Source organism: Patagioenas fasciata, chromosome 3, assembly GCF_037038585.1.
Source record: "Patagioenas fasciata isolate bPatFas1 chromosome 3, bPatFas1.hap1, whole genome shotgun sequence".
Classification (NCBI taxonomy): Eukaryota; Metazoa; Chordata; class Aves; order Columbiformes; family Columbidae; genus Patagioenas; species Patagioenas fasciata.
In genome coordinates, this window is record NC_092522.1 from 110,223,260 (window position 1) to 110,249,242 (window position 25,983).

Consider the following 25,983-nt stretch of genomic DNA (forward strand, 5'->3'; position numbering starts at 1 on the left):
ATTCTTCTTCAATGCATCCTCTCAGCTTTAAATCAATATAAGTTCATTTGACCAGGAAAGGCAGGTTGATGGGGTCAAAACCAGAGACCATGAAACAGGGAAAGGGAAATATGAAGCAGGAACTTAGGTCCCTGCAAAGGGACAGATGGATGTGTTAACAGTGGCAGGACACAAGCTGCTGCTTGTGAACAATTGCAAAGGACAGTCAACCTTTTCCTCTTACAGCATGCCACACAGTTCAAGGCAAGATAAAAGAAATATAATAAAGAAATTAAATGAATGAGAGAGGTGCTGGCCACAGCAGCAACAGTTTTATTTAGCAAAGATTAATGATTATTACTTTTTTTCAAAATAGTTTTAGGATTCAATGCCTCACCTAACAGTACCTTTCTGATGGTCCTCAGCACTGGGTACTCAATGTTCTTTTTCTAGTGAGGAGTTGATCTGTGAAACCCTGTGGTGTGCTGGGGAAATTTATAATGCTGTAGAAATGATGAGACTATAACACCTTAATTTTCAGAGAGGATTTAGGAAATAAAGCTACATTATTATGCTAATGACTCCACGCCACCAGATTTCCTTCCAAAATACTGCTAAGATTAGAACATATAACCTGAGAAAAACAAATAAAGCAATTACCAAATAAATGGATTTATATTCTTACGGGAGAAAAAACTTTTCAAGCTTAATCTGGAAAAATGTCTCTTCTATTCTAACTAACTTCTCTTTAGTTTCTACACTAGAGACCACACACATACAATAGGAAATGCACTGCTAATTCTAGATAGGATAAAGTTGTTCACCTACTGGTAAGAAGTGTATATATTTTGGGAAGTTTAAAATATATGTTTCATGTTTTTCACTTAATCAATAAGGTTATTTATAGACACCCCACCAAAGAACATTTTGTTCAATGGAAACATTTCCCAGCTGACATATCAAGCCTTACACTTTTAAAAAGAACAAAACTTTCCAAATGTGACAAAACAAAACTCCTTTCCCTCATGCCTACCACGTGTGGGAAGATAGATGAGAGATATGTGAGAGCAGTGTTTATTTTGGTGATTTTTCCTTCCTCAGGCAGCTGTGACGATTTTTGCTGAGAGCCTCTGGAAAGGGCTGGGGAGGAAGGAGACGTTCACCTGAGTGATGGGTGAGGAGGGTGATGGTGATTTCAGCTGCGGACCTGTTTTGGACTCTAGGTGCTGTCAGAGGACCTGCACAATATTGGGCTGAGCCTCCTTTCTGCCTCCATCCTTCCTACTTGCAAGAGGAGAAGAGTGGTTTCTGTCTCCTCCTGGGGCAGAGCCTGATTTGTTCCACCGGTGTGCAGAGCCAATGTGGCCACTTGAGACACTGCACCACTGTGCCACAGCACACGCACCCCGGTGCCAGTCTCTCCCAACTACAGTGATGTGAGACATCTGTTTTAAATTAAGAATGGTAGTAAAACATGAGTCCTTGTGGAGCTTGATGCTGCAGAACTGGATTATGAACCCAGCAACAAATATGAGGCGGGCTGTATCCTGAGGGGTACTGTACTGTCCCAGGTGGATATTTTCACATTCATCCTCATGACCTGGAATTTCTAATGACTCAGCAACTCTAAAATGTGGAGTGTCAGTGCTGGGCTTAGGGATATTTATTCACCCACATTTGCACGACTCCAAGGAGCCACTGGAATCATCCATACATCTCCTCTTTGCTCTACTACTTGCAGACACATACGTGCTGACTCTGTTCTTGATTGCTCTTCATTCTTGCTGCTTCTTGCTCATTGTTGGAATAATTTACCAGTTACATTAAAAACCAGGATTCGATGGTACCTGCGTGCATAATTGTAATAAGTAGACATATTGATATATATGAGGAAAACCAGGATCAGTTAGCAAGCAATTCATGAGCAGGAAAAAGAGCAAAATTACTGCAATAATTTCCTGTGTTTAAATTAAGTTGAGAGAAGCCTTTGTTATGAGTTTATGGTAAACAGACAAGGAAATGTCACTTAGTTATTTGAAATGTGCAGCAAGTGCAACTGAACTGCTATCATTTGTGTTTAAATTCTGCACTTAGAGTCTACAGACTGTTTACCTGTTTTTTTGTAATTCTGATTTGTGAGTCTGACATCCTTTGAAAACCAGTTTACAACCACCAGTGAGTAACCCAATACAGAATTATTGTGAAATACAGCAGTATCATTATTAAGTAATGACAACATTTTGCACTATGTGTGTGCAACAGCTACGTATTTTATAAGTTGGTCAGAAATCACCCATTTTGATGAAATGTTAGACTTTAGTCCAAAAACCAGCAAGTACCAGCTTCCTCACAGTCAAATTTGGAAAAGAAAAAAGATCTGAGGAATTAAGAGCAGTGTTTAAATTGCTAATGGTCAAAATGTTATTGGAAAATTAATGCAGAGGAAGACTTAATACACTCCAAGTCTGATACACATTATTAAACTGACATGCAGCGGTGGTAAGACCATTCTGCTATGGTACTGCAGAAGAAATTTGTTTCCGGAAGATGAAATCCAGATTTCCCATAAAAAATAATGTACAAAGTGTTTGAACATACAGAGATGTGTCATGTGTGAGGTATCTCAGTTTTTGTTCTGGGTTTACAATTGTACCATTTGCTTACTGTAAATATTTAGGTATTGATATTGCAGTGCTGCAGTTAGAAACTAGTTATGGTTGACCAGTGAAAGATTTTTTTGTAAGGTCCTAATCTACTTTTCATTACATTCTTATACTGACACTAAATAAATAATTTTTATTGGTGTTTTACAGACTTTCAGTGACTTTTGAGATCTGAGTCCATGCATGGTGGATGGATCAGCTTTGTTACTCTTTGATTAATGTAAAGAGCACTTTCATTACACCCCTGGGCTTCCCAAAGGTTTTATTAAGGACATTCTTTCCTTTTGAAAAATGAATGCATAGAGAGGAATTGAAGAGGATTCAGGCTTAATAAGACAAGAGAGGCCACAGAGAAAACAAAGGCAATAGCTAGTAAAAATCTGTGTGGAGGATGTTGACTTTTTCTCTTGCCCTTGGGCTGTACATACAGAAAGTATCCTCTTCTCTCTCAAATCCCATCTGTCATTTCTAATTTCTAAGAAAGAGTCTGGCAAAGAAACGTGAAGAATCTCATGAGTGTTAGAATTATTGGTGTTGTACACTGGAAATAGAACCAATAATTTTTTTGACAGAAGAGATTGATGTCAGATAAATGCAGTTCAGTTAAATTGAAAGTTGCCAGAATTTGCAATAAAAATACTTAATTTAGATATAACATAATGTTAAAAGAAACTGTTTTCATAGTGTCAAAATATATTTATCTCCGTAGCTAAAATGTTTAATTGTGGTTTGTCATTTCAGTCCTTTCTATTTTGGCCTTGTATTGCACTAACAGAATTGTATTTATTTCACAATAGTAGATTGTAACATTTAGTATACAGTGTATAAACATTTTCAGAATGTAAAATTTCAGTGTTGCTAAATTAAAGATTTGGATAGTCTATATTTTTTTTTTACATACTCTTGCAAGGAAAATTTAAAAATACAGTTTATTTTTTTCTTCCTCCTGCATCTCACCACAATATCAGGATATCAGAGATTCCTGGAAAATATTCTGTATTCTGTATGGGTGTAGTTAAAATTAATTAATATTAATCAGTCCTAATAAGGAAAAAGTAGACTTAAAGAGATGAGTGAAGAACAAACAGTAAATGATTGATTAGTAAATGATTTGTAACAAGGTCTGAAACAGAAATCTAAAGGAGACCCTGAGAAGCTGGGGAGAAGAGTTGTATATTTCATAAACATTAGGGAAAAAATGATAAAACATACGGTACCTGGTTTTACTTTCAGTACACTAACAGTTTAAGACAACTACGAGGGAAGAATCTAGCCATGTATTGATTACAGATACATTATTTAGAAGATTCATGGTGTTAATGTTGCTGTATCCAGCTCTGTTTTTGGATAAGCCAAAGGTAAACCCCTGTGATCAGACATGGCCAACTGCTTTTAAAACCTCATCCATAAGCTGCAAAGCCCATTTCCAAATATAGGTAATTAATTCCCCTACCATTTGGCTGAATAAGAACTGTTAATTATCAATTCTGGTCACATTTATGGGGTTATTTGCAACCAGCTTGTGACCTCAAATGTATGATAGCATCTATGCTTACTGCAAACTAAAGGAAATCTGGAGAAACTGCTTAGAGATTTGAGCTATTTTTGATAAGACTAGCTAAATACTAGAGAATTTAGCATGACTGGGGTAAAATTTTAGATTTCAAGAGCAGGATCTGCCATGGTTTCTACTCTGATCTTTACTGTAATCACAAACTTTCTGTAAGGATAGGAGTTTTTATGCTGATTTGTGGCATGTGTCCCAGTCATTTGTGGCAAGATGTGACTGGATATCCCAAACAGGGAGGTGGTTCCTGTTTCTGGTGTTTCTGTTACTGTGCAGTCTCACTAATTGTGCATAGAAATCTAAAGAGAAGATTAGGGAGGTTTCAGTTTAAACTGGGTCTAGAGCACTTGGGAGATATTTTCCATTACGGGAAGTTTTAACATCGTTGCTGGCATAGGCAGGGACTCATTCTCAAGGTCACTGAAATCTCTGTAGCTACAAAGGATGGTTGAAATTCTCCCATCAGCAGAACTGGGGTGCCCCTGCTTGTCCTCAGATTCACCTGTGTTCATCACAGCAGTGATTTGCAGCAAAGCTTAACAAAAGCAATGAAGTTCTCGTTATTCATTGGGGCAGAACAATTGAAAACACCACAGAATGGTAATAAAGAAAGGTACCAGCAGTGGCAATTCCCATTCATCACTGAACTGCTTTCATCTTCTTAGCTTTTCTTTTTTATTTTTTTTTTTTTTTCCTTTCTGAATGGGATATCTTGGACTCTCTAATCTTGTCTTTGAGGACACTACTAGTACGTACAATTAATCTGTTTTGTACGTACCACATTGTTCAAACGGGCTTATGACTCTACCCTGAGCAAAGTGAATTAGTATGCAAAATGTCAATACAATGTTAAATTAAACAGCACATAGTAATGAAAGGCATTTGATTTGGTAAAGTAAAATGAAATCTCAACTGAGCAGAACCGATTATTGTATAAAACAGAATGGATAAAATGCTTGACTCACCCATTGTCTAGACAAATCACTTAGAAACATGTGGGTTGGCTTTAGAGCCATTCAGATAATGTAAAATTTTATTTGTAATCTGTATGCCAAATTAAAAATGCTTTTTTGACTTGACTCATTTGTAAGCTATTAAGAAATATGTTGTGTTGCCAGACAGCTTAAGAAAAGTAGCAAGAAGGTAAACAACTTGCCAAATGGCAGACAACAGATCCAGAGTGGGGCCAGGAAATTTTTTCTGACACAACATTTGTCCTCTGGAAAATGTAGTTTTGATTGACTTAAAATTTGTTGTAAATTCCACTTGGATTCAGCAAACATTTTTTTAAGCAAAGGTAAAGAATACAGGAAAAAATCAAAATTCTGGAATCAGTTTTTCAAGGTAGGGTCACACAGAGGTTTGGACTTCTTTTTCAAAGGCAACAAGAGTAAGAACATGATCCCCATCACTTCCCAAAGCACTGATTAGGACACCATGGGAAAGGGAAGCCAAGCTTGATTTTCCTCTTTGCCTGATCTATAGTACAAAGGTGTGCCAATAAAAAATTACTTCCATAGCCCCAAATTTGTATCCTTTAACGGTTCCACTCACTGCTGCTGGTGCAAGAAGGATGCGGGCCAGGGAACAAACACCACCTCCTACAGTTCCCAGCTGCCTTCGTGGCCGCAGGCAGGGTTGCAGCCATCACCTCTGCACAGGAGATGAGGGCAGAAAGCCCAAAGAGCAGGAGGCAGGTGTTAGCAAGGTGCTCCAGGGCATCATGCCACAACCCACAGTTCTGTGGGATTTAGTGAAGTCAAATGTCCACATGACCCCTCCATGGGAATGGGATGGGTAATTTCATGCTCGTAAAGATATGAACTCTGCTACTGCCTGCTCGCCTTCCTCTTCTTTGTCCCATACCACTCACTGAAAGAAGGAAAATTATAATTGCACTTACAAGAACCTGTGAGAATTGCAGGCTCTGCTGAAGCCTGTATTTTCCTCAGTGATGCAATGTTTTCTAGGATCAATGAAAGTATTTTAATTTTTATTACTGTTTCAGCACACTGATGAAATGTTTTCTGTGGTTTTTTTTTTCCAACTGGGTTTCTGTACAGCTTTTTCATGCCAGAAAATATTTTGTATTTTATTTGTCTTCTTTTGAGCACACGTACAGGATTCCTTTTGACCATGTTTACTGTGAATGATTTTATTATATTCCTTATTTTGATTGCTCACAATAAAAATATTAGTTCACATGAAAATCTCTTCTATTGTGAAATGGTACATACTAAATTGCTATACATGCTTCCTTTTCAAATAATTAGGAACAATAGCTTGTACAGAGTATAATTAATCACTGTGCCAACTCCAAGCACGGTAGAGGGATGCAGTGTTGGATTTTTTTTCAAGAGAACACGTTAAAAATCTCTCCCCAAGCAGGCCTAGAAACTGGCTTCATGTCTTGGCTGCCAAAACTTAACAAACAGTCTGCCCATTGCCACATCCCTCTCTGCTGGCGTGGTCTAGGTGTTTCCTTCAAGTTAGTTATTGGCAACTACATGATTCGATAGTGATGGGAATGTTCACCTTTGGGAAGGCCAGCCCAGACAACAGTGCCCCCCACTGAGAGACCTCTTGCACTCGCTCTGGTACCATTTATACCTCTCTGCTGGGACTCCCTTGCTCAAACTGGTGAGTCCATTCCGGGGATGCTGCCGGGCAGCAGCATCAGTGGGACAGTGGTCCTGCAAGAAATTATATACAGATAGTCCTGATAAAAGTCACCAGTGGGTTTGCAGATCCAGACACTCAGAATCTGGGAAATGCCAGAGCTGAGGTCACACGTGCAAACTGCATTTGACCACCTTGTGCATAGTCATTAAGCTCCTGATTACATACAGGCATGCAATTTTTTAAACCGCTGCCATACTCAATGCCAGCACAATCTTAGCTGTGTAAATGTTAAAGTCATTATCTCTGTAACTGTAAGAAGTCTTGTCACCTAGTTTTTCTCTTTTCTATAATATGTATATGCAACAACATTTAAAGGGAGAAATAATAACAGCAAGCTTTTGATTATAGTGTTTAAGAGCAGGAAGCAGACTTCCAGTCCTTCCTCAAAGTACAGTGACTCTGAAAACAAGACAAGGTTCTTAAAACTCTTACAGCATCTCCAACTTCCATCCTATTCCTGGATCACTGATATGCTTCATTTGAACCCAGCTGTTAGGTGCTTGCAGTAGAGGCTGCATCTTATTTATTTAAACCCATTTCCATTAAATCAGAGATTTCGCTGGTCCCCTGAGTGGTCACTTAAGGCAGGTTTAATTGCATGGGAAAATAGACTCATTAATGTCAAATGCAAAGCAAGACCAATTACAATTTACAGCAAGCTATTATCAGACTCTTAATAAGGAATTAATTAAAAGATCTGCTAAAATAAATTGACTGATTATGTATAAATTTTGAACTTGAAAAAATAACCAAAGTAACTAAGAGAGGGGAAAATAAACTGGGAAAGGACTTGTTTGATCTGAGACAATAGTTGTGGAGAAATATGTAAATATGCTGGAGACAGAGACATGTAAAACCAGATTCACAAGTTGAAGTTATCTGGTACAGTGCCATCTCAGTTCAGTCATTACATAACCTCTTGCTTTTGACATATCAATCTGAAGGAAGTCTAACGTATTGAGAAAATGTTAAACAAAACATGCAGATGTATTAAAAAATGTGGAGATTCTGTTTCACTCACTTTGCATTGGTTGGGCCCTTCTTTTCCTGTGTCGAGGGCTTTGAATGACTCACCCATTGCCAGACGTAACAGCGGCATATGATGACCATGTTTCATGCTGAGGCTCAGACTCGCTCCGTTAGCTCATGGCTACATACGCCAGATATACACCAGTGCTGAGATCGTGAGCTGCTATCATGTGCATCAGCAAGGTTTCCTGTTGACCATATGCCCACACCACACGCCTCTTCCACACACCCTGGAGCTACAGTCTGCAAGAGCAAGTCACACACTGTTGCCTTTCAGGTGTACTGGGGAAGTGCATGGGGTTGGTGCTGGTGGCTCCACACCCATGCTGGGAACCACAGCACCCATGGGAACAATACCTGTGTTTCCTTGCAGAGTGTCAAAATGGCTTAATCGTAGAGCAAGTTCTAAGAATAAAAGAAGGTATGATTTGAAAAATGGATTTACAATGTTGAGCTACAAAGGATAAACCAGCATATTGCAGTATCTGGATTAATTTGCCAAGGAGAGTGTGCTAGATCTTCCATTGGGGCTGTGAGGTTGTCTCACTAAACACTAAGAGCCACCTTAGATTTGGGAACCCTGAAGGATTCTTACGACAACGTCTTTTCTGCTCTTCTTGCTAAAGCTGGCTGTGGTAAAGTAATCAAAGTAGCTGCTCTGGATGAGCTGCTCTGACTGAAGCCCACAACAGTGTCATTCTTTGCTTCTTTTTCTTCCAGATTATCTGCCTCCCATTTCTTGTGATTGGCACAAAGTAATTATATATTGTTTTCTCCAAACTGAACCTTGTGCTATCAGCTGCTGAAGCAGTCCCCATGCAGTTGGCTGCCAGCTTTATCCTCACAATACCCCAAGGAAAGGAGAAGGAATAAGATATTTCCATTTTCCATCCTCCTTTAGGTCTCTGGTTGACTTTTCTATAGTGTATTTTCATCACATATTCTTGTCTTGAGTGGCTCTCTATAGGCTGCATCTTGCTGAAAATAAGTTCCATGTTAGATGCTGAGATCTCTTGCTGGATCCATCACAGTTCTAGTCTTACGAGTGCCATTTAAAAAACAAATATGACATAGCAGAAGGAGAAGTGTATTAGTGGGTTATGCTGAGTAGGGACCACCATCACTCCAAGCCTGCTGTTAATTCTGTGGCCAGCATAGACATCATAGTACCTAAAAAGCAGGTGCCCAGTGGCAGCAGATGACAGAGCACAACTTGGGACATTCTAGACCAGTTTTATATGTGTCCAAGGATGTTTTTGGGCACTGAGGTCAACTGGCAACTGGTCTTCATCTGGTCTAGGAAGTCCTTTAAGTCTCCAGTACTGGCAGCTGCATGCAAACTGCCTGTTGGAAATGGTTTCTGATGGCCATGTGATGGCTGGGAAACATCTATGTTAGTTGGTCATAGTCAGATGCCTAACTTTCTTGAGCTTGTACATACAGACACAGCACTAAACACTTTGTAGAATCCAGAAGAGAGAGACCAAAGGTGCTGCCCTGGTCCTGGGCACTGAAAGCCGGGCTGTGCTCAGTGCAGGGGGCTAGCTACACCGTAGCCTGCTTGTGGAGCAGCTGCCTGACTCCTGCCTCTAAATTAAACACCCCTCTCCATGTGGAGTCCAATCTTATCTCCCTAGGGTTGGCTTCTTCACTCCCCTTCATGCACCTCTGCTGCCCATAGCTGCATGGGTGCATCAGCCAGGAGGGCAGAGGTGCTGACCAGGCTTCAGGAGTGGGCTATGAGCCAGACTACAGCTCAAGAGGGACAAGCTCTCTTCCCAGACCGGTGCAAAGCCACCCTGTGGTGAGGGTCCTCTCCTAAAAAGCGGCAAATGAGGGAGCCAAACCTGCAGCTCCAACATCCTCCAGGCACTGCTGTCACTGCAGGTCCCCCGGTTCTGGGCTGTGGGTGCTCTGTGCCACCCGTGTCCCTTGTGTGGAGCCCAGTGCCACTGAAGAGCCGTATTTGAGTTCCACATACTCCTTGTGGACCAAGCCCTGTGGGGGTCTGAGCCACCCTGGGAGATCCTGGGCATCTCTGCTTGTGCTGGGGCTGCCCTTAATGGACAGGTGTCCTGCAACCCGGGAGTCCTTCCCTGGAGCTGCAGGGCTTGACATCCAGCTGAGCCTCCTCCTCCTCCTTGAAGGAGCTGGTCTGAAACACAGCCAAAACTTAACACATCTGTCAGCTCAAATCCACATGCTGTTCTCTGAGCCAAAGTACCGACACAGAAAGAAACCCCCTCCCTGTTTCTTATTTGGTCTGTGAGAATTCAATTGCCAGCACGCATTGCTTACAGCAGAAACAGCACAGCTTGACCTGTTTGCCCTGGCCAGATAAATCAACAGAAGTTGAATTTAGAAGTCCTAGTAATTGCAGCAAACTACTCATAAATGAGTTACAGAGCAACAATTATGTACTGAAATTTTCAGATTAGAGAAGCTCTCTTTTCATGGATGAAAAATGAATTAAATTAGTGAAATAAATTATTTGCTGCAAATTATTCATTCTGCTCCTGTTGTTTGCTTCTCTGCAATATGCCTGATTAAAAGAAACCCAAAACATCAAGTAAGCCTGTCTCACTCTTTCCAGCTACAAAAACAAGGTTTTAATTCATTATGATTTTCCCTGACCCTTCTTTGGATCATTTACATTTGTCAAAGTGGATTTAAAATGCTACCAGATCACTAACATTTGACAGGCACACTGTAAGGTGTAAAGAACTCTGAAAGGGTGCAAGACGAGGGAGAATAAAGAACAAGGATTTTAGCAGACGCACTAAGTAAAGCCTTTATAAGGACTGATCTGGCATTTCAAAAATAGTTTCTTCCCAACCTTTCGAGAATGTGCTGAGATTTATCATTTGAGAGGAGCTGATTTCACCTTTCAAATTGAACAATGTACGTACTAATCTTGTGTGCCTATTTTGTAGGTGTTTGTTCTGCAAAATTAGATGGGGAAAGAAAAGCCTTTTTGGAAAGGAAGGTGGTGCTTTCTGTTTTGGTCATGCTGGACCATACATTGATTTTTTTATCGTTACCTGAAGAAAAGCCAAAAGGTCACTGGAATGAATCATTGATCAAAGAGAGTAGGTGTCTGAGGTGGTTAAATGTGAGGATTTAAACCTAAAGAACCTGTTTCCTGACATTGATGCAGCCTGACAGTGTTTTGAACCTAACTTTCCCAGATCTCGGTTTTATTTTGCAAGAATCAGTAGTCAGTAATCCTATCCACATTCTTCCCCTGTGCAACCATGTCACTGCTATTGGCATCTGAAAATGCATTGTACTAAAGTAAAGCTAAACCATTCATGTTAGTGGGCAAGGATGTCCCAGGTGGGTAAATATTTCTGGCTGAACCCACAAAACCTAGCATTTTTCCAGATCTCCAAGGTATTTCTCTTGTCCCACAAAGCTTGCAAGTCTCAGTAAACTTATATGTGCCTGGAAAAAAATTCAAGGGGCATCTTGTGTTACACCCGCACTATGCAGTGCCCTCAGGAACACATGAACGTGACACTGACCTCCAGAGATTAACAGTGCGACTCAGGTGTAGACTGATATTAACCTTTTCCTGTCACTTGAATAAGGGGACCAGTCCCTGCAGTTATTGTTCCTTGCCCTCTTTTCTGTTCTGCAGCATGGATATGAGTGACACAACCCAGGCATTTGAAGAAGATTATGGGGCTATGGTTCATGCACGGTTTATTCCTCTCCATGAGGCTGGGTGACTGGGTGTGACATTTACTGGGAAACTGTAACAGAGCAGCAAGAACCAACTTCCCTTTGCTTCAGGTTTTGCATCATAAATGTGTGCATGGATGTGTGTGACAGACAAAGAAAAAAGATTGTGTTCCTCTGTTTCATGGGTTTCTTGCAAGTCATCCTCTATTATGAATTTACCTCTTCACTCTCATATTTTCACTCTCATCAAACTTGCAGAAGCTCAGGGACAAGGGAAGTCACTGGAAGGTTTGGGAAGAGGCAGGATCAGTGATTTTAACTCGTGGCTTGTGCACCCCCAAGTGTCATGAACTACCTCAAAGAGGTATTAATAAGGTACTTGAGGCTATGTGCACAGTCCATGTCAAGATGAGGTCTGGTGCACAACCTCTGACTAATTTTCCATAAATTTCCAGAAAGGGGATGGAAATGGAGCACAGTGTACTCACCAGGGTCCTCCTCGCTGGGTGACATGGGCGCAAAGACAGTGGGTGCACCACAGCTCTATCTTTCTCTCAGGATGGACATAAGCCTAGAGAAGCAAACTATCAGATGAATTTGCCTCTCTCTATTCCCCTCTATTTACAACTTTTTCAGAAGTCAGTAAATTGGAAAAAGTAAAACCTGCTGGTGTAAATGATTCTGCTGTGGCAAGAAACAGTTAACTAATGAACTGTGGGTTTTGCTGGATCAGAGTCCTCGGGATCCACTAAAATGAACTATTTCATCATATTTAAGAATTTAAGAGCACAGTGATAGGCCTACCTGCATGTAAGGGGCCAGGAAACAAATGTCCATCAAATCTTGGAATCTGGAGAAAATAAAGTTAAGAGGAAATACATGTTATTCTACTTGTTAAGTGCTGGATATCATACAAAGCACTACTTCTGGTAAGTAGCATTCACTGAGAAATCATCATAGATGTTTTAAACCAGTCATACCCTCATCAGGGTCAGTTGACTGCACATCGAGAAAATACAGCTAAAATTGAGGACACAGAGCCTGAGAAATGTGCTCAGAGTGCAGGGAAAGTTTTGCTCCACAGCTGCAACAAAAACTTTGCGATCTCTGCTTGGTTCCCGATGACACCAGTACAAATCTACAGTAGCTCAGTGTCCTGACAGAGAATTACTCTAGACTTGCACCAGTCCCACTGAGAGCAAGATTTATGTCACGTATTTATTCCAAACCACAGTATTATTTCTCTGGTTTCTGCCATCAGAAGAAATTGATGGGTGTCTTTCTACAGCTCTGAATGACTTTATACACGATTATGTTTTGTATTTGATTTAGAAAAAAGTGTTTTTAAAAATCATTGAAGTGCATGGCACTATAGAAACGCATTATTTCACAGCCAGACAGGCGTATAAATAGCTGAGCTGTTTTCTGTGTAGCTAGTGCTCTGCTGGCTTTCACCAGAAGAGGGTAGAGTTTGGAAAGGACTCCTGGCAGCCTGGGCTCCCCATTGTGCTAGGGAACAGCAAAGGGAAGAGAAGCACAAGTTTCTCCTCTGCACGCTTGCACCGACTGACTACGTGCAAGAGTCAGCAGGTAAACTCCGGAATATCTTAAAGTAAAAAGAAAACTGAAAGAGAAACAAAATCGAAAAGCAGCTTTCTAGGGAAATCTGTGGAAGTGAAGAGAGAAACTGCATCAGTTTTCTGTGGGCTCACCCTGCTGATTGTCTCTCTGAGAACTGTCACTCACTGCACGTTGCATTAATCAGACCACAGGATTTATTTCTCTGCCGTGGCTTCCAACCTGTGAATAAATATCACTTTTAGAGAGAGAGAGAATGGGACCTGAAAAGACTCTCGAGCACTGAGCAGAGGGGTGAGTTTTATTAAATGATTTCTTCTCTTTCAAATCTGTTGGAGCTTTCTAACACCCTGCTTGCAGGCACAGCAGCCCAATGACTTGTCTTTTCCCTGCAGCTTGTTGCATACCTCATGAGGCTTTCCTCACGACAGGTTTCTTTCTGTAACCTTTACCACCACGACTCCGGGTCAGTTTGATAAGCTTTGTAATAGAGCTGACTCGGTGCTGATTCACTTTCATGAGAAGATAAAACCACAAAGCTTTGAAACCAAACAACAGACTAAAAATCAAATAGAATCCAGTACAACTAAAATGGCAGGTGACTCTCGGTTTCCAGATGTGGACACTGACGGATCAGAAAAAAATGAAGAAACAGAGATTGTAGTTAATGTCGGTGGGGTAAGGCAGGTGTTCTACGAAGATAACCTGAATCAATACCCAGAAACACGGTTGGCAGAGCTGATCAACTGTTTGTCGGGGGGATATGATAGCATATTCTCCCTCTGTGATGACTATGATCCTGGAAAGAGAGAGTTTTACTTTGACAGAGATCCAGATGCTTTCAAATGCATTATTGACGTGTACTACTTTGGGGAAATTCATATGAAGAAAGGAATATGCCCCATATGTTTCAAGAATGAAATGGAATTTTGGAAAGTGGATCTGAAATTTTTGGATGACTGCTGCAAAACTCACCTAAGTGAAAAAAAGGAAGAACTGGAAGAAATAGCCCGAAGGGTGCAACTAATTCTGGATGATTTGGGAGTAGATGCCTCAGAAAGTCGCTGGAAAAGGTGCCAAAAATACATCTGGAAATTTCTGGAGAAGCCAGAGTCGTCCTACCCAGCTCGAGTGATCGCCGTTCTGTCCTTTCTGTTTATTTTGACCTCCTCCATCGTGATGTGTGTGGGGACCATCCCAGACCTGCAAGTTGCAGATGCAAAGGGGAACCGCATGGAACACCCGACCCTGGATAGCATCGAGACAGCCTGCATAGGCTGGTTTACCATGGAATACGTGCTGAGGCTGATTTCCTCTCCCAACAAACTCCACTTCGCCCTGTCTTTCATGAACATAGTCGATGTGCTAGCAATACTTCCTTTCTATGTCAGCCTGACCTTGACCCACTTGGGAGCCAAGCTCATGGAGCTGAGCAACGTCCAGCAGGCTGTCCAGGCGCTGCGCATCATGCGGATCGCCAGGATTTTCAAGCTTGCACGGCACTCCTCGGGGCTCCAGACTCTAACATATGCCCTGAAACGCAGCTTTAAGGAGCTCGGGCTGCTCCTCATGTACTTAGCTGTTGGAATCTTTGTCTTTTCTGCCCTGGGTTATACCATGGAGCAAAGTCACCCTGAAACTTTATTTAAAAGCATCCCTCAGTCATTTTGGTGGGCAATCATTACCATGACCACAGTTGGATATGGAGACATATACCCTAAAACAACACTAGGAAAGCTGAATGCTGCCATCAGTTTTCTTTGTGGGGTGATAGCGATTGCCCTTCCTATCCATCCCATCATTAACAACTTTGTCAGGTATTATAACAAACAGAGGGTTTTAGAAACAGCTGCCAAGCATGAATTGGAGCTGATGGAGCTAAACTCAGCCGAGGGGAAAGCCGCAAGCTCCAAAAGTGAACAAGAGGATCTTGCGAGGGGAGGCGAGGAGGGTCCTTTTTATAGCAGCCGGCTAAAAGTCTCCCACAGTGACACCTTTATTCATCTCCTGTCAGAAGAGAAACACTATAGGACCAGACTTCGAAGCTGCAAATAAACTGTAAGCTGTTGTCAGCACTAAGCTATCGATGGGGACAACCTGACAATCACCGATTGAAAAGACTCGTGGGTTCTGTCAGAGTTGGGAGGGAGCACTGCTTTGCTTTTCCAACATGAACATAAATTAACCCCATGGTATCTCCATCAACAGTTGGTAAGAATTTGCCATTACTCAAAATAAAATAGTAGGACTCCATAGAGATCAGACTGCTTAGAATAACTGCATTCTGACAAAAAACATTTGTAACCATTTTAGAGACTGAAAAGTCCTTCCTGATGAGTAAATGTTTGATGACTTGAATGTGCAGCATTGCTACATCAGAACTCTGTACCTGTGACAATAAAGAGCAGCATCGCACAGATTGTGTCTCCCAGGCTGTCTTCAATGCCTTTGCAGCTATGAGAGCTGCTCATTAGAAAATTAAAGCAGCCTCTCACTCATATAGACTCAGGTCTACAGCAAAATATTTACGAGCAGTTTCAGCCTAGAGACACCGAAAGTATGAGCATATTCCATGTGCAGAATGTTAGAGTCAATAATGGTTTCTTTTTTGTAAAATGCAATTTGGGGTTGACTTTTAGGATAGGTGTCTGTTCCTCTCTCCAGAAAAAAAAAAATATAATTTTCTATGGGACATTGAGCTGTTTTTTGGGCAGAGATATGGAACAGAATCAACACATTTTAAGGAGCAAATTTCAAAAATATTTGTTCTAGCTTTTCATTACAACAGAATAATTTATATAAGAGGGATCTTTCAGGAAGGGTATATGATCAAATACTTTTTAAACTGCACTTTAACTCATAGTATTTTTAGTTCACTATTAAAGCAAGAGAAGTTTATAGGGCAGTTAAATTGAGTACTTCTAAATAAGAAACTTTAACTTTTTGAAAGTGAGTGTAGAGCAAGTTTCAATAAAAATAGTGTCCTCTCAAATTGATTTATGGTAAAAATATCTGTGTGAATGAACATACTACTAGGTTATTCTTTTAAAAAGCACATTCCACCCCTACAACAACTGTATAGTTTTGTAAATGTCAGTTTACAGAAGTAGTAGGCACTAATAAGTATCTTATTCATTAATCAGCATATTAATCAACACCAATGTGTAGTTACTATCCTTTCCAAAAGCAAGTGCAATCTATGTGAGTATTAATTTGGCTGGTGTAGCAACCGCTTTGTATGGATCTGGTCTCCATGAGAGAAATCCGTTGTAAATAGGAGTTACGCCAGCTCAAAGGGGAGAGGAGAACTGGCACACAAAGGTGTTTACATATGTTAAAAGTAGGATCCTAAATGATCAAAGGGCTAGACTAGCTGTCCTTTTTTTTTCCCTTTTGTGGTGAGCTGCCTCTTTCCCAGATAAAACTCAGCAGCACAAGCCATGAGCTGTCCCTGGGCAACTCATGCCCGAGACCCCCGTGCAGGTCCTTGGGACTTGTTTTGGAGAGGCTGAGAGAGTTGGTTCTGTTCAGCCTGGAGAAGAGGAAGCTGAGAGGGGATCTTATCAATGCTTCTAAATAATTCGAGGGTGGGTGTCCAGAGGATTGGGCCAGACTCCTTTCAGTGGTGCACAATGACAGGATGAAGGGCAATGGGCACAGACTGAAGGAGGTTCTATCTGAATGTGAGGAGAAACTTCTTTACTTCGAGGGTGCCAGAGCCCTGGGACAGGCTGCCCAGAGAGATTGTGGAGTCTCCTCTGGAGACATTCAAAACCTGCCTGGACACATTCCTGTGTGATCTACTCTAGGGGAACCTGCCTTAGCAGGTGGATTGGACTAGGTGATCTCCAGAAGGTCCCTTCCAAACACGACCATTCTCTGTGGCATGTGATGAGGCTGTGCCATCCACCCCACAGCAGCTGGAGTGGTGCAGAGTCACAGGGTGGGCTCTGTTCTCTCTCCTGGTGCCTTACTTGCCCCCAGCCCCTGGCAAAGGGATGTGTGCCTGAGGGTGGGAGAACCCCTGTCCTGCTGGGAGTAGGGAGCTGCAGTGGTTGTGTGCAGGGGCCGGGCAGGTGTGCAGAGATGGGCAGCCGCTCCCCAGGAACACTGCTCACTCTGCAGGTCTCCTGACATGGAAATCAACCCCCAGCTCTCCCACACTGAAGCCCTTTCCCAACACCACGCCTCACACCCCAAGTTGCTCACCTCCAGGGACACCCACGCTGTATCCTGCTTCTCCATGCCAGACCTAGTGTCCTCTTCAAGTAAGATAATTCAAAGCAACCTCTTAACCTTCCATGCCAGAACCTTTCCACCAGCTTTTGTCCCAAATTCTCCTCTACCTAAGGTCAACAGCTCATCCAAGTGTCCTCCTCAGCTCAAGCAACCCTTCACCTGTCTGCACCTCCTCTGCATCCAAGCTCTCAGCTCTCAGCCTCTAGATCTGCTCTCTCAATCCTTCTCATCTGATGAGACCTGTTCCATGCTTGCCACCAGTCTCAGCTCTGCTCCCACTGTTTGCCCAGTCAGGACCACAGCTGGCTCTCCCCAAGGGGACAGGAACCTGCCCCTTGCACTGCTGAGAACTTCCATCACGCAAATATGGGCTGCAGCTGACAAAAATTGATTCAGGTGGGATACTGAGGGTGGGAGAAGAGGAGAAGTAACAGAGCTGTGCCAGTCTCAGCTCTACACCTTATCTATCAGTGGGAATATTAAATGTTCCTGTCTTCCCTCATGACATGCAGAGGGTGGCTGAGGGTGAATTAAGTTAGCAAAAGTGCTTTCCTGAATGAGGAAAGCACTGTATAAATGCTAAGTAATATGGTTAGCACCGCAAATACTAAATCCTCACTGCTGTTCTTTGCAATTTATTTAATGTGACATTAAATAAAAAATAAGCCGCTTTAATCAGAAATAATTTTATGGGCTGCTTTCTCCAATGACTTACGTTTTTGAGCACAACTCATTGGAGAAAGCAGCCCACAAAATTATGACCCAGCTTTTGGGTCTACCTATGCTATGTCAGTATGGAAAGACATTTGAGACAACCTTGGTGCTGTTCCAGCCCAGGCTGGTCTCAAGCCAAGCTCCATGCAGTTTGCTGCATCAGGGACCGTATTTGTTGGATTCTTGACTGTATGTCGTATGTTCTTAAAAGGCCATGGGTGGGCAGGATGGATTTCTGACTGTTTGCCTTGCCCAGGCTGTGCAAGCCCTGTTGGAGCAAGGACAGATGTGGGCAGCAACAGAGGGAGAGGGCAGGCTGGCAACCTGCAGCACATAACGAGACTGGAGAGGAGCAGGGGGCCCTGACACAGCCAAAATTGTGATGGTAGAAAGCAAGAAGCTTTCTGGGGTCCCAGGGGAGACACCTCTCATAGGCCAAGAAACTACCATAAACCACTGGCTTTGAAATCAGGGCTGGAGGGAAGGCTCTGCCCCTTAAAGGATGGAGTGAGCTAGGGAACATTTGTTTTCACATTTTTAAAATAATTTGCATCACATAAAGACCTTATTTTCCTTCATTACAAGATAATGTAAAAAAGAAAAGATTTAAGAGTCTAGAAGACTTGGGGGTGAGGGGAAGCATTGGTGCAGTCCCTTTGCAGAGAGGAAGAGGCACCATCCAAAGGCTTTGGCTGAGTTGGGCTCTCGCATCTTACACACAGGATGTTCTCAAGCACAAAGCCAGGACAAGCACTGAAGACTTTTCAAGGTGGAACTGCATCGTGCTTGGTGCAGGTCTCATTCCTCTGCCCTGGGTGAGGTGAGCACATGCTGCACCCACCCAACCCACCAGTAACTTCCCCACGTCCAGCTCTTCCCAAACACTTTGTGTTGCACTGAGCTTCCCCAATGTCTGCAGCATGTGGGAAGCTTTGTAACACAACTGTCTCTTGGGAAAGCCCTGCCCCTGGTGTTTAATACCTTCACCCGGGAACATGGACTGGAACAGCCCAAAAATGTTCTAGGGCAGAAAATGGCATAAATGCCCTCAATCTCCCCTACTACCTCTGCTACCCAAATGCTCCTCTTTGGAATCCCAGGTGTATGAAGGAAATGGGTCACCCTTCCCATAAGAAACCAGGAGCACTGGGAAGAAAACTTAGGATTCTAGAAAATCCAATGAGCAAAATTATGGATACTAAATAGAGCTACTATCATTTTAGTTGAAACCAGTCCATTTCTCATAAGGGAGCTCCTCAGTTCACTGTGCAGGAAATTTCAGAACAAAGTGAGCAGGTCAAAATACTCTCTTGAGAAGTTATCCCATAGGACATCTTCCCTATGCAGCTGTCTGTAGCTCCTTCTGGAAAACTTTGAATCTTTAACACAGCCTGCAATGTACAGAGCTAAAACTTAAAGGAATACACTTTTAGTTCCTAACTAACACGAACTTCAGCTGTAATTTGTGATTAGTCCAGGTTTGACATTGAATAGCTGCTGGCAGAATTCAATTCAATAATCTTAATTTAATAACCCACCCAAGGGTGGTTGGTGACAACTGCTAAAACTGGAGGTAAAATGAAGCCTGTTTCTAGTTTCCTGGACACCGTAAAGGGTAGAATCTAACAGAGTGGAAACTGCTTTCAGAAGTGTGGGAGATGGCTGGAGTGATTAGTGACACACAGCATTAGTCTCAAGGAAGAGATAGGCAGGTAACACATCAACTCATGCCACGCTCCAGCTGGTGTGTCACAGCCACCTTTGCTTTGGAGACAACTTCGAGTTCAGGCAGAAAGAGCAACCAACAGCTAGGTTTTTATTGCTGGACTGCCATACATATATGTTTTAATTATGCTTAAAAAAAAAGTGATCAAAATTGGAGGAAATGCGAGAGTACCACTGTTGTCTGCTGTCATGCATGCAAGAGAGTTCCCACTTGCTGCAGGTATGGCACCCGCTACACAGGGTTAACTGAAATGTCCTCTCTGGTCTGTGCATGGGTCAGAGGGGAATGTGAGCATGTGAAGGTAGAGCCAGCTCCCATCAAACGGAAGAAGATCTGAGGACAATGCAGTACAGCCCATCTGTCCCTGGCTGTGCTAAGGGCACTCATTACTAAGGTCCTGTTTGCAGCTGAAGTTGACGGTGATGCTGTTTCACTAATCCTTCAGGCAGCTTTCTTTTTGCCTAATGTGCTGTTTGAACCTACCTGATAAAAATGCTTAAAAGAAGAAACCAAGACCGTGTTGCTTTCAGTCTCAGGTATTCTCTCAATCCATACCGATTTTTCGAATAACGACCCCAAATGCTCACCTGAGACTGAAAGAAAGAGTGAAAAACTCATGTTTTTTTTGAAACAGAGCATTCAAATGTCCATAAAAGTAAGGGTTAAGAGATCTTAATGAACAATCAACCATATTGAAAGACAAAAAAAACCCCACAACCCTCTTCCAGCCACATCTATGCTGGTAGATGTACTACAACAAACGAAGCCGCATCACCTGTGGATTGTGCTGGGCAGAAGTGCTTCCTCACTCCTCCCTGTCAACACAGCCATCAGTGCCATATCCACTGATAAACCTCAATATTTCTTACTCACATGAGTACGACAGAACACTCTTGCTACCCAGGCAGGTTTCTGAGGATCTGGTTTGCTGTTCATTCAAATACTACTACGTTTTGCCTGACCTGGCCATTCATGAATATCAGCATTTCCTTCCTCACCAGTTTTCACAAGGTACTTTCCCTGAGACAGATGGTCCCTAGTGATGTGATGAAGCAGTTCAGCAGTACCTGGTATAAATCAAACTTCACCAAGAGTTGCAGCAATGTAGCACCAGTGTAAGTCAAATCGGGACAATGTATATTAAATTTACTTGCTTCAGCTGTAGGTATGCCACTAAAACCATGTTGTTTCTCTTCTTTCAATGAACCATATTATGCTTGAATTGAGTGGGAGCTTTGCCTGCCCTGGGAGTGTTGAGTGGAATGATGCAACCAAGTGAGCCAGGCTAATGCACAAGGCAGGCTCATGTAAATCACCAAGAGGAAAATGAAGATGATAGAAAGATCTGAGAGCTCCAGGAGAAGCTATGCCACTTAATTGTTGCTTTTCTTGTTGTTTTCATATGTAGATGAGAAAACTGCCAGTGTCTTAACGCTGGTTTTTCTCCTCTCATGTAAGGGGAGCCTTGAATAGGTTTTTAACACGCTGAGAGTCAAGTGCTGCTAAACCACCTTGGGCAGTTAAAAATATTAAATAGAAGCAGAAAGGAAATCTTAAAAGGAATCTAAGTAGAAGACTCTCTTTAAAAAGAAAATCTCAAAATGCAAAGGAAGACTGTTGTATATGCCTACAAAAATACTCTTATTTTCAGTGCATCACTCTGCTGATATCAATGCAAATGAAAGGCTGGCCCTCACACTTGGTTTTTTGGTTTAAGAATGAAATGTGATTCTCTATTCTATAAGGAAGTAAACTAGATGATCTGTAGCAGTTAAACTTCTTAAAAAATGAAAATTATTTGTATTCATTACACGCTCTGCTCACAAATTCTATGTTAGAGCTCAAAGTGCTGGAAACTCAGGCGAACAATCACTGCAAGGAAGACAACATATTGGTCGCACTGCAAAGGGAAGTGTTAGAAAATCTTTTGGCAGCCTCAGCCTGCCTTACTGTGCAGGGGATGAACTCCAGCTTCAATTACTATAACAGCATTATGGGGAAATTCTTTATCACTGTGATGCACTCCACTGATCCCAAACAATGTTTCCACTGCATTACAGTTATCAGCTTTACAAAGTCAGTGTTTCCCAGGCTTACTAGCATAGTAAGATATGTCAGTTTTATACAATACTCAGACTATGAAGTAGCTGTAGCTTGCTGCTGTTCAATGTTGATTTTTTGTATTATTTTTACAGCAAACCCTATATTTTTGGCCATGTTCACCTAAACTATATATTAATTATTGTACTTTGATTTTAACTTTTCATATCCTTGAAGTCTAAGCTTGTCCAATATCAACCAGTGAAGAATGAACCTTTCTGTCTTAGTCTATACCAGATTAACCACCATGAAATACTACACACCATCTTGTTTTTTCCCCTGTTCCATCAAGATCACTCCATAATAAGACAGCTCTTCTCACCAGCATGCTTTTCTTTTCATTCGGCCTCATTTTTCATACCTTAATTTCAGTCTATTACACGTCATTATTTTGTTTCAGAAAATGGAAATGATTAATCTCCCTTGCTGCTCATGCCCCTGATAAACTTGCAGATGACTCGTGCACTCCCACTAGTTGCAGCTTTCTGCACTGTGTTAGTTCACTAGGACAGGCTTAGAACACGCCTAGGAGAGAAAACACACTGGTTCAAAGCTTCATTTGGACATGTTGCCCAGCCACCCTCTGAGTGCACCAAACAAAAGCTCTCACTTACATGTGGAAAGCTCAAAAGACACGAGGTCCGGGTGCAGCAGCCCTATCTAGTTTAGCCAAGCATTTTTGTGCATGTTTAAATTCCCCTTTCTTTGAGAGGACCAAAACACTCTGAAACATTTTGCTGGAGAGAGAACGCTTTAAATGTGCTCTTACATGCTTTGCTGATCAGAATGCACTCATGTTAAACCTTACATGCCAAAAAGTGAGTATTTCTGAACTGCATCCAAGCAGGCACCAGCAATATTCTGCTCGTGGCCACCACTCAGACATCAGCACAATGGGACCTTGATTGATCCCTGCAGGAACTGCTGCAATATAAATGAGAATGATTTTCTGTTCTGGAATACCAGATAAAGAGGCATCCTATTGCTTGAGAAATGAAATACCTAGAAGACAGCCTGACCTTTGCATCCCCCTTACTTACTCACTTTGTAGCAACATTACTAAATACAAATGTGTTTTGTTACAATATAAAAAACCCTAATTCCTTCACTATTTAGCAGACAAAACGCAAGCAAAGAGGAGTTAAAACCTGCATCCTGCCCTGGGCTTTTGCCTAGGAATGGCTGCTGGCCAGCTGGACACCTCTTGCTTGTTTGCAGAGGAACAAATCACACCCTCGCCAGACAGCAGGTCTTTCTTTTTCTACTGGTTGTCACAGTAATAAATCAATTGCTGCTGCAAAACACAGCTCCTATCCAACTCATGGGGAATCTGTAAACTCTCTGCAGTACAAATGTCAACCACTTGCTGGCTGGGCTTTTAGTCTGGAGTGGTTATTGTTTGCCAGTTAGTTATTTGCATTGGAACGGTAAATTCCATTTGCAAAAGCCTTTACCATTTGGACCCGTTTGCCTAAGGAGCAAATTAATTGCTGCTGTTCAACATCACCCCTGCTGTGACTCACATAGGGCACGTTCAATACTGCCTTGGCTGGAGGAGGGAACATCATTTGCCAGCTGGACTTCAGCCTTGCACACTGGAGCTGTTATTGTCCACCACACATCGGGGCTCTTACCATCACGACTGTTCACATGAGACCTGAATAACTCCAAGGTGCATTAAAGTAAGCAGCTCATGTGTCTGATGTGACTTGTCTGTAAAATGTGACTGCAGAATGTTTCTGAGTTGGAAAAAAGTGTAGGAGAGAGTATAAAGGTCCTTGACGAGCAGATAGGAGCTGTCTAGGGGGTGAATGCAGGCTGCTGGAGCTGTTCTTGGCTCAGCCACACAAGCGAGGGCAGCCAGGTGAGGCACCAAAACCTCTATCCTTCCCTCCGCTCATTTGGCTGCCCTCTAAGCATCAGTTTGTGGTGAGCAAGTGTCTGACATTCCCCCAAAAGAGGTCTGTCCCTTCCTGTTCTCTATACAGAAAACCACCATTGCCCAAATGCCACAAGGGTCCAAGTACAAGACACATAGTAGGAGGTGAATAGACCAGTCTAGGAGACACCATCCTTCCCTCAGTGATAGCCAATACTTTTTTAATCATGGGGTTGTAGATAGTCTCAGTGTGACAATGTTCAGGTTCATGGCTGAGACTTGCAGGTGTCTGGGCATGTGATGATAACACTTGGCTATGCTGGCTAAGCCTGTCATGTAATAACATGTGCCATCCTAAAAAGCTCATGGCTCTCAATTTTCAGGATTTTTAGAGGGGAAAATAACAAAGTCTTATTCGATGTGACTAAAGAAGTTGTAATTATTTGTAAGTAAACTGGCTGTTTGCTGAAATTCACACGTAGGATAGAGCAGCTCAATAGGTTGCAAGCAGCCCTGTCACATCCACCAAGGGAAATAAAGCAAGCTAACTGGATTCCTCTGCATTTCTTACTGTTCCAGGCTAAATGGGATTATAGTGATGACAGGGAGGTGAAGGAGAAGTAATTTCCTGGTACTCTCCCTTCTGATGTTTGCCGACTTAGTTTGCTCATCTAGATTGATACATTTTGTAGACTAAAAAATTGGATTTGAGGAACAAGGCAAAGAGATGGTGGAGCAGTCCAGCATTGCTGATTCTCAGGCAGTCTGCAATTAGAAGTGGAGTGCAGCAAACTAAACTAAAATCCCAGATTTCAACCTCATTCACTGTTATATCAATCCAAGACACATGATGGACCAAGATAACAGCAGCTAATGTAGAAGGTTCAGTCCGTACATCAGTCCTGCAATGGGAAGAGACCACTTCCAGCTGCAGTGAGAAGGAAAAGAGCTTGGCCAGAGGCTGTGGGACTGGAAACGTTCTTTAGAGTGAGGTTTTACACAAGGACCCCCACCTGCAAGCCTAGTGCTGCAGCTTCTGCTCAGGGAACACAAGCTCGTGGTGCACTACAAGTGTGTGAGAACATTTTGCACAAGAAAAAGAGAATGATTCCCACTGAATAGCGAAATAGGGAGGGTGATGGATATTTGGGATGGGTGTCTCTAGGTACAGCTTCATTTTTAAAAAGAGATGAAAATGAGAAGAGCTCTTTTCATCCTTCATTTGTGTGCCTCTATTGAATCTACTACTTTCTCTCCTGTTCAGACAATAACAGTGCTATAATTTAATGGGAAACTGTAGTCACTTCAGTGAAAGATCACCAGAATTCAAGTGCCGGCTCATCTGCCTTGTTCTGATCCAAGTAACAAAAGGCACACACCATCCCAGTAAGGCATGTCCACTGCCAAGAGAGGGATCTTCCAAATTTTTAGTACTTAATGAACCATCCCTTAATGTAACTCAAAGATGAATGAAAAACAATTCAAATCCATTTGGGTTTGAAGGTTATTTTAGGTCACAAAATGCTACTAAAACACTTCAAGGCTTTTCAGTGTCCTTTTTTGCTGATCAGTGTCTACCAATGAGCTGGGAAAAAAATAACACTGTTGCTGGCAGAGACTGAAACACAAATGTAGATAGGAGACAAGGTAAATTATTTTCTGGTGAAAACTGATGAAGGCAGAGCAAGAAACAAAAGCATGGTAAATTGGTCTCATTTAACCATCATCCATTTGAGCACATTTAAATGCAAGGTTTGCATGCAGACTGTTTGTACTTACAGAATGAGAGTCTGGATGGTGAAAGGCAGCTAGAGTTGAGAAGAATTACTGGACAGGACAGCTGAAGCAGGACAATGTGTTATGTGATGCCTGCTACAATGCTACACGTACTAAGTAGTAGGGTGGAAAGAAGCTGTACCACCATGCATAGTTTTAGAGACTCATGAACTGTCGTAGCAAGGGCTGCACAAACAAATAAAGGTCTGAAAAATCTGCCCAAATAAATAAATAAATAAATAGCAGTTATATTTTTGTTTGTTTGTTTGTTTGTTTTTTAGTTTTCCTGTCCACTTCCTGAGTTTGCAAGTCACGTGGTGAGGTACAGAGATCATTGCTCGGGGCATAGCTGGTGAATGGTCTTGTA

General features: G+C 42.1%; 1 protein-coding gene across 1 annotated transcript; it reads left to right on the forward strand.

Annotated features, from left to right (window-relative positions):
* The first annotated feature begins 13,066 nt into the window (after positions 1–13,066).
* Positions 13,067–15,601, forward strand: KCNF1 (potassium voltage-gated channel modifier subfamily F member 1). The gene has a single exon (XM_065834813.2). The coding sequence runs from the start codon at positions 13,774–13,776 to the stop codon at positions 15,235–15,237; it is 1,464 nt and encodes a 487-aa protein (XP_065690885.2). The 5' UTR covers positions 13,067–13,773; the 3' UTR covers positions 15,238–15,601.
* Positions 15,602–25,983: the final 10,382 nt, after the last annotated feature.

Excerpts from the sequence above, each read along its gene's own strand:
- KCNF1 (XM_065834813.2), top strand. The coding sequence starts at position 13,774 with ATGGCAGGTGACTCTCGGTTTCCAGATGTGGACACTGACGGATCAGAA.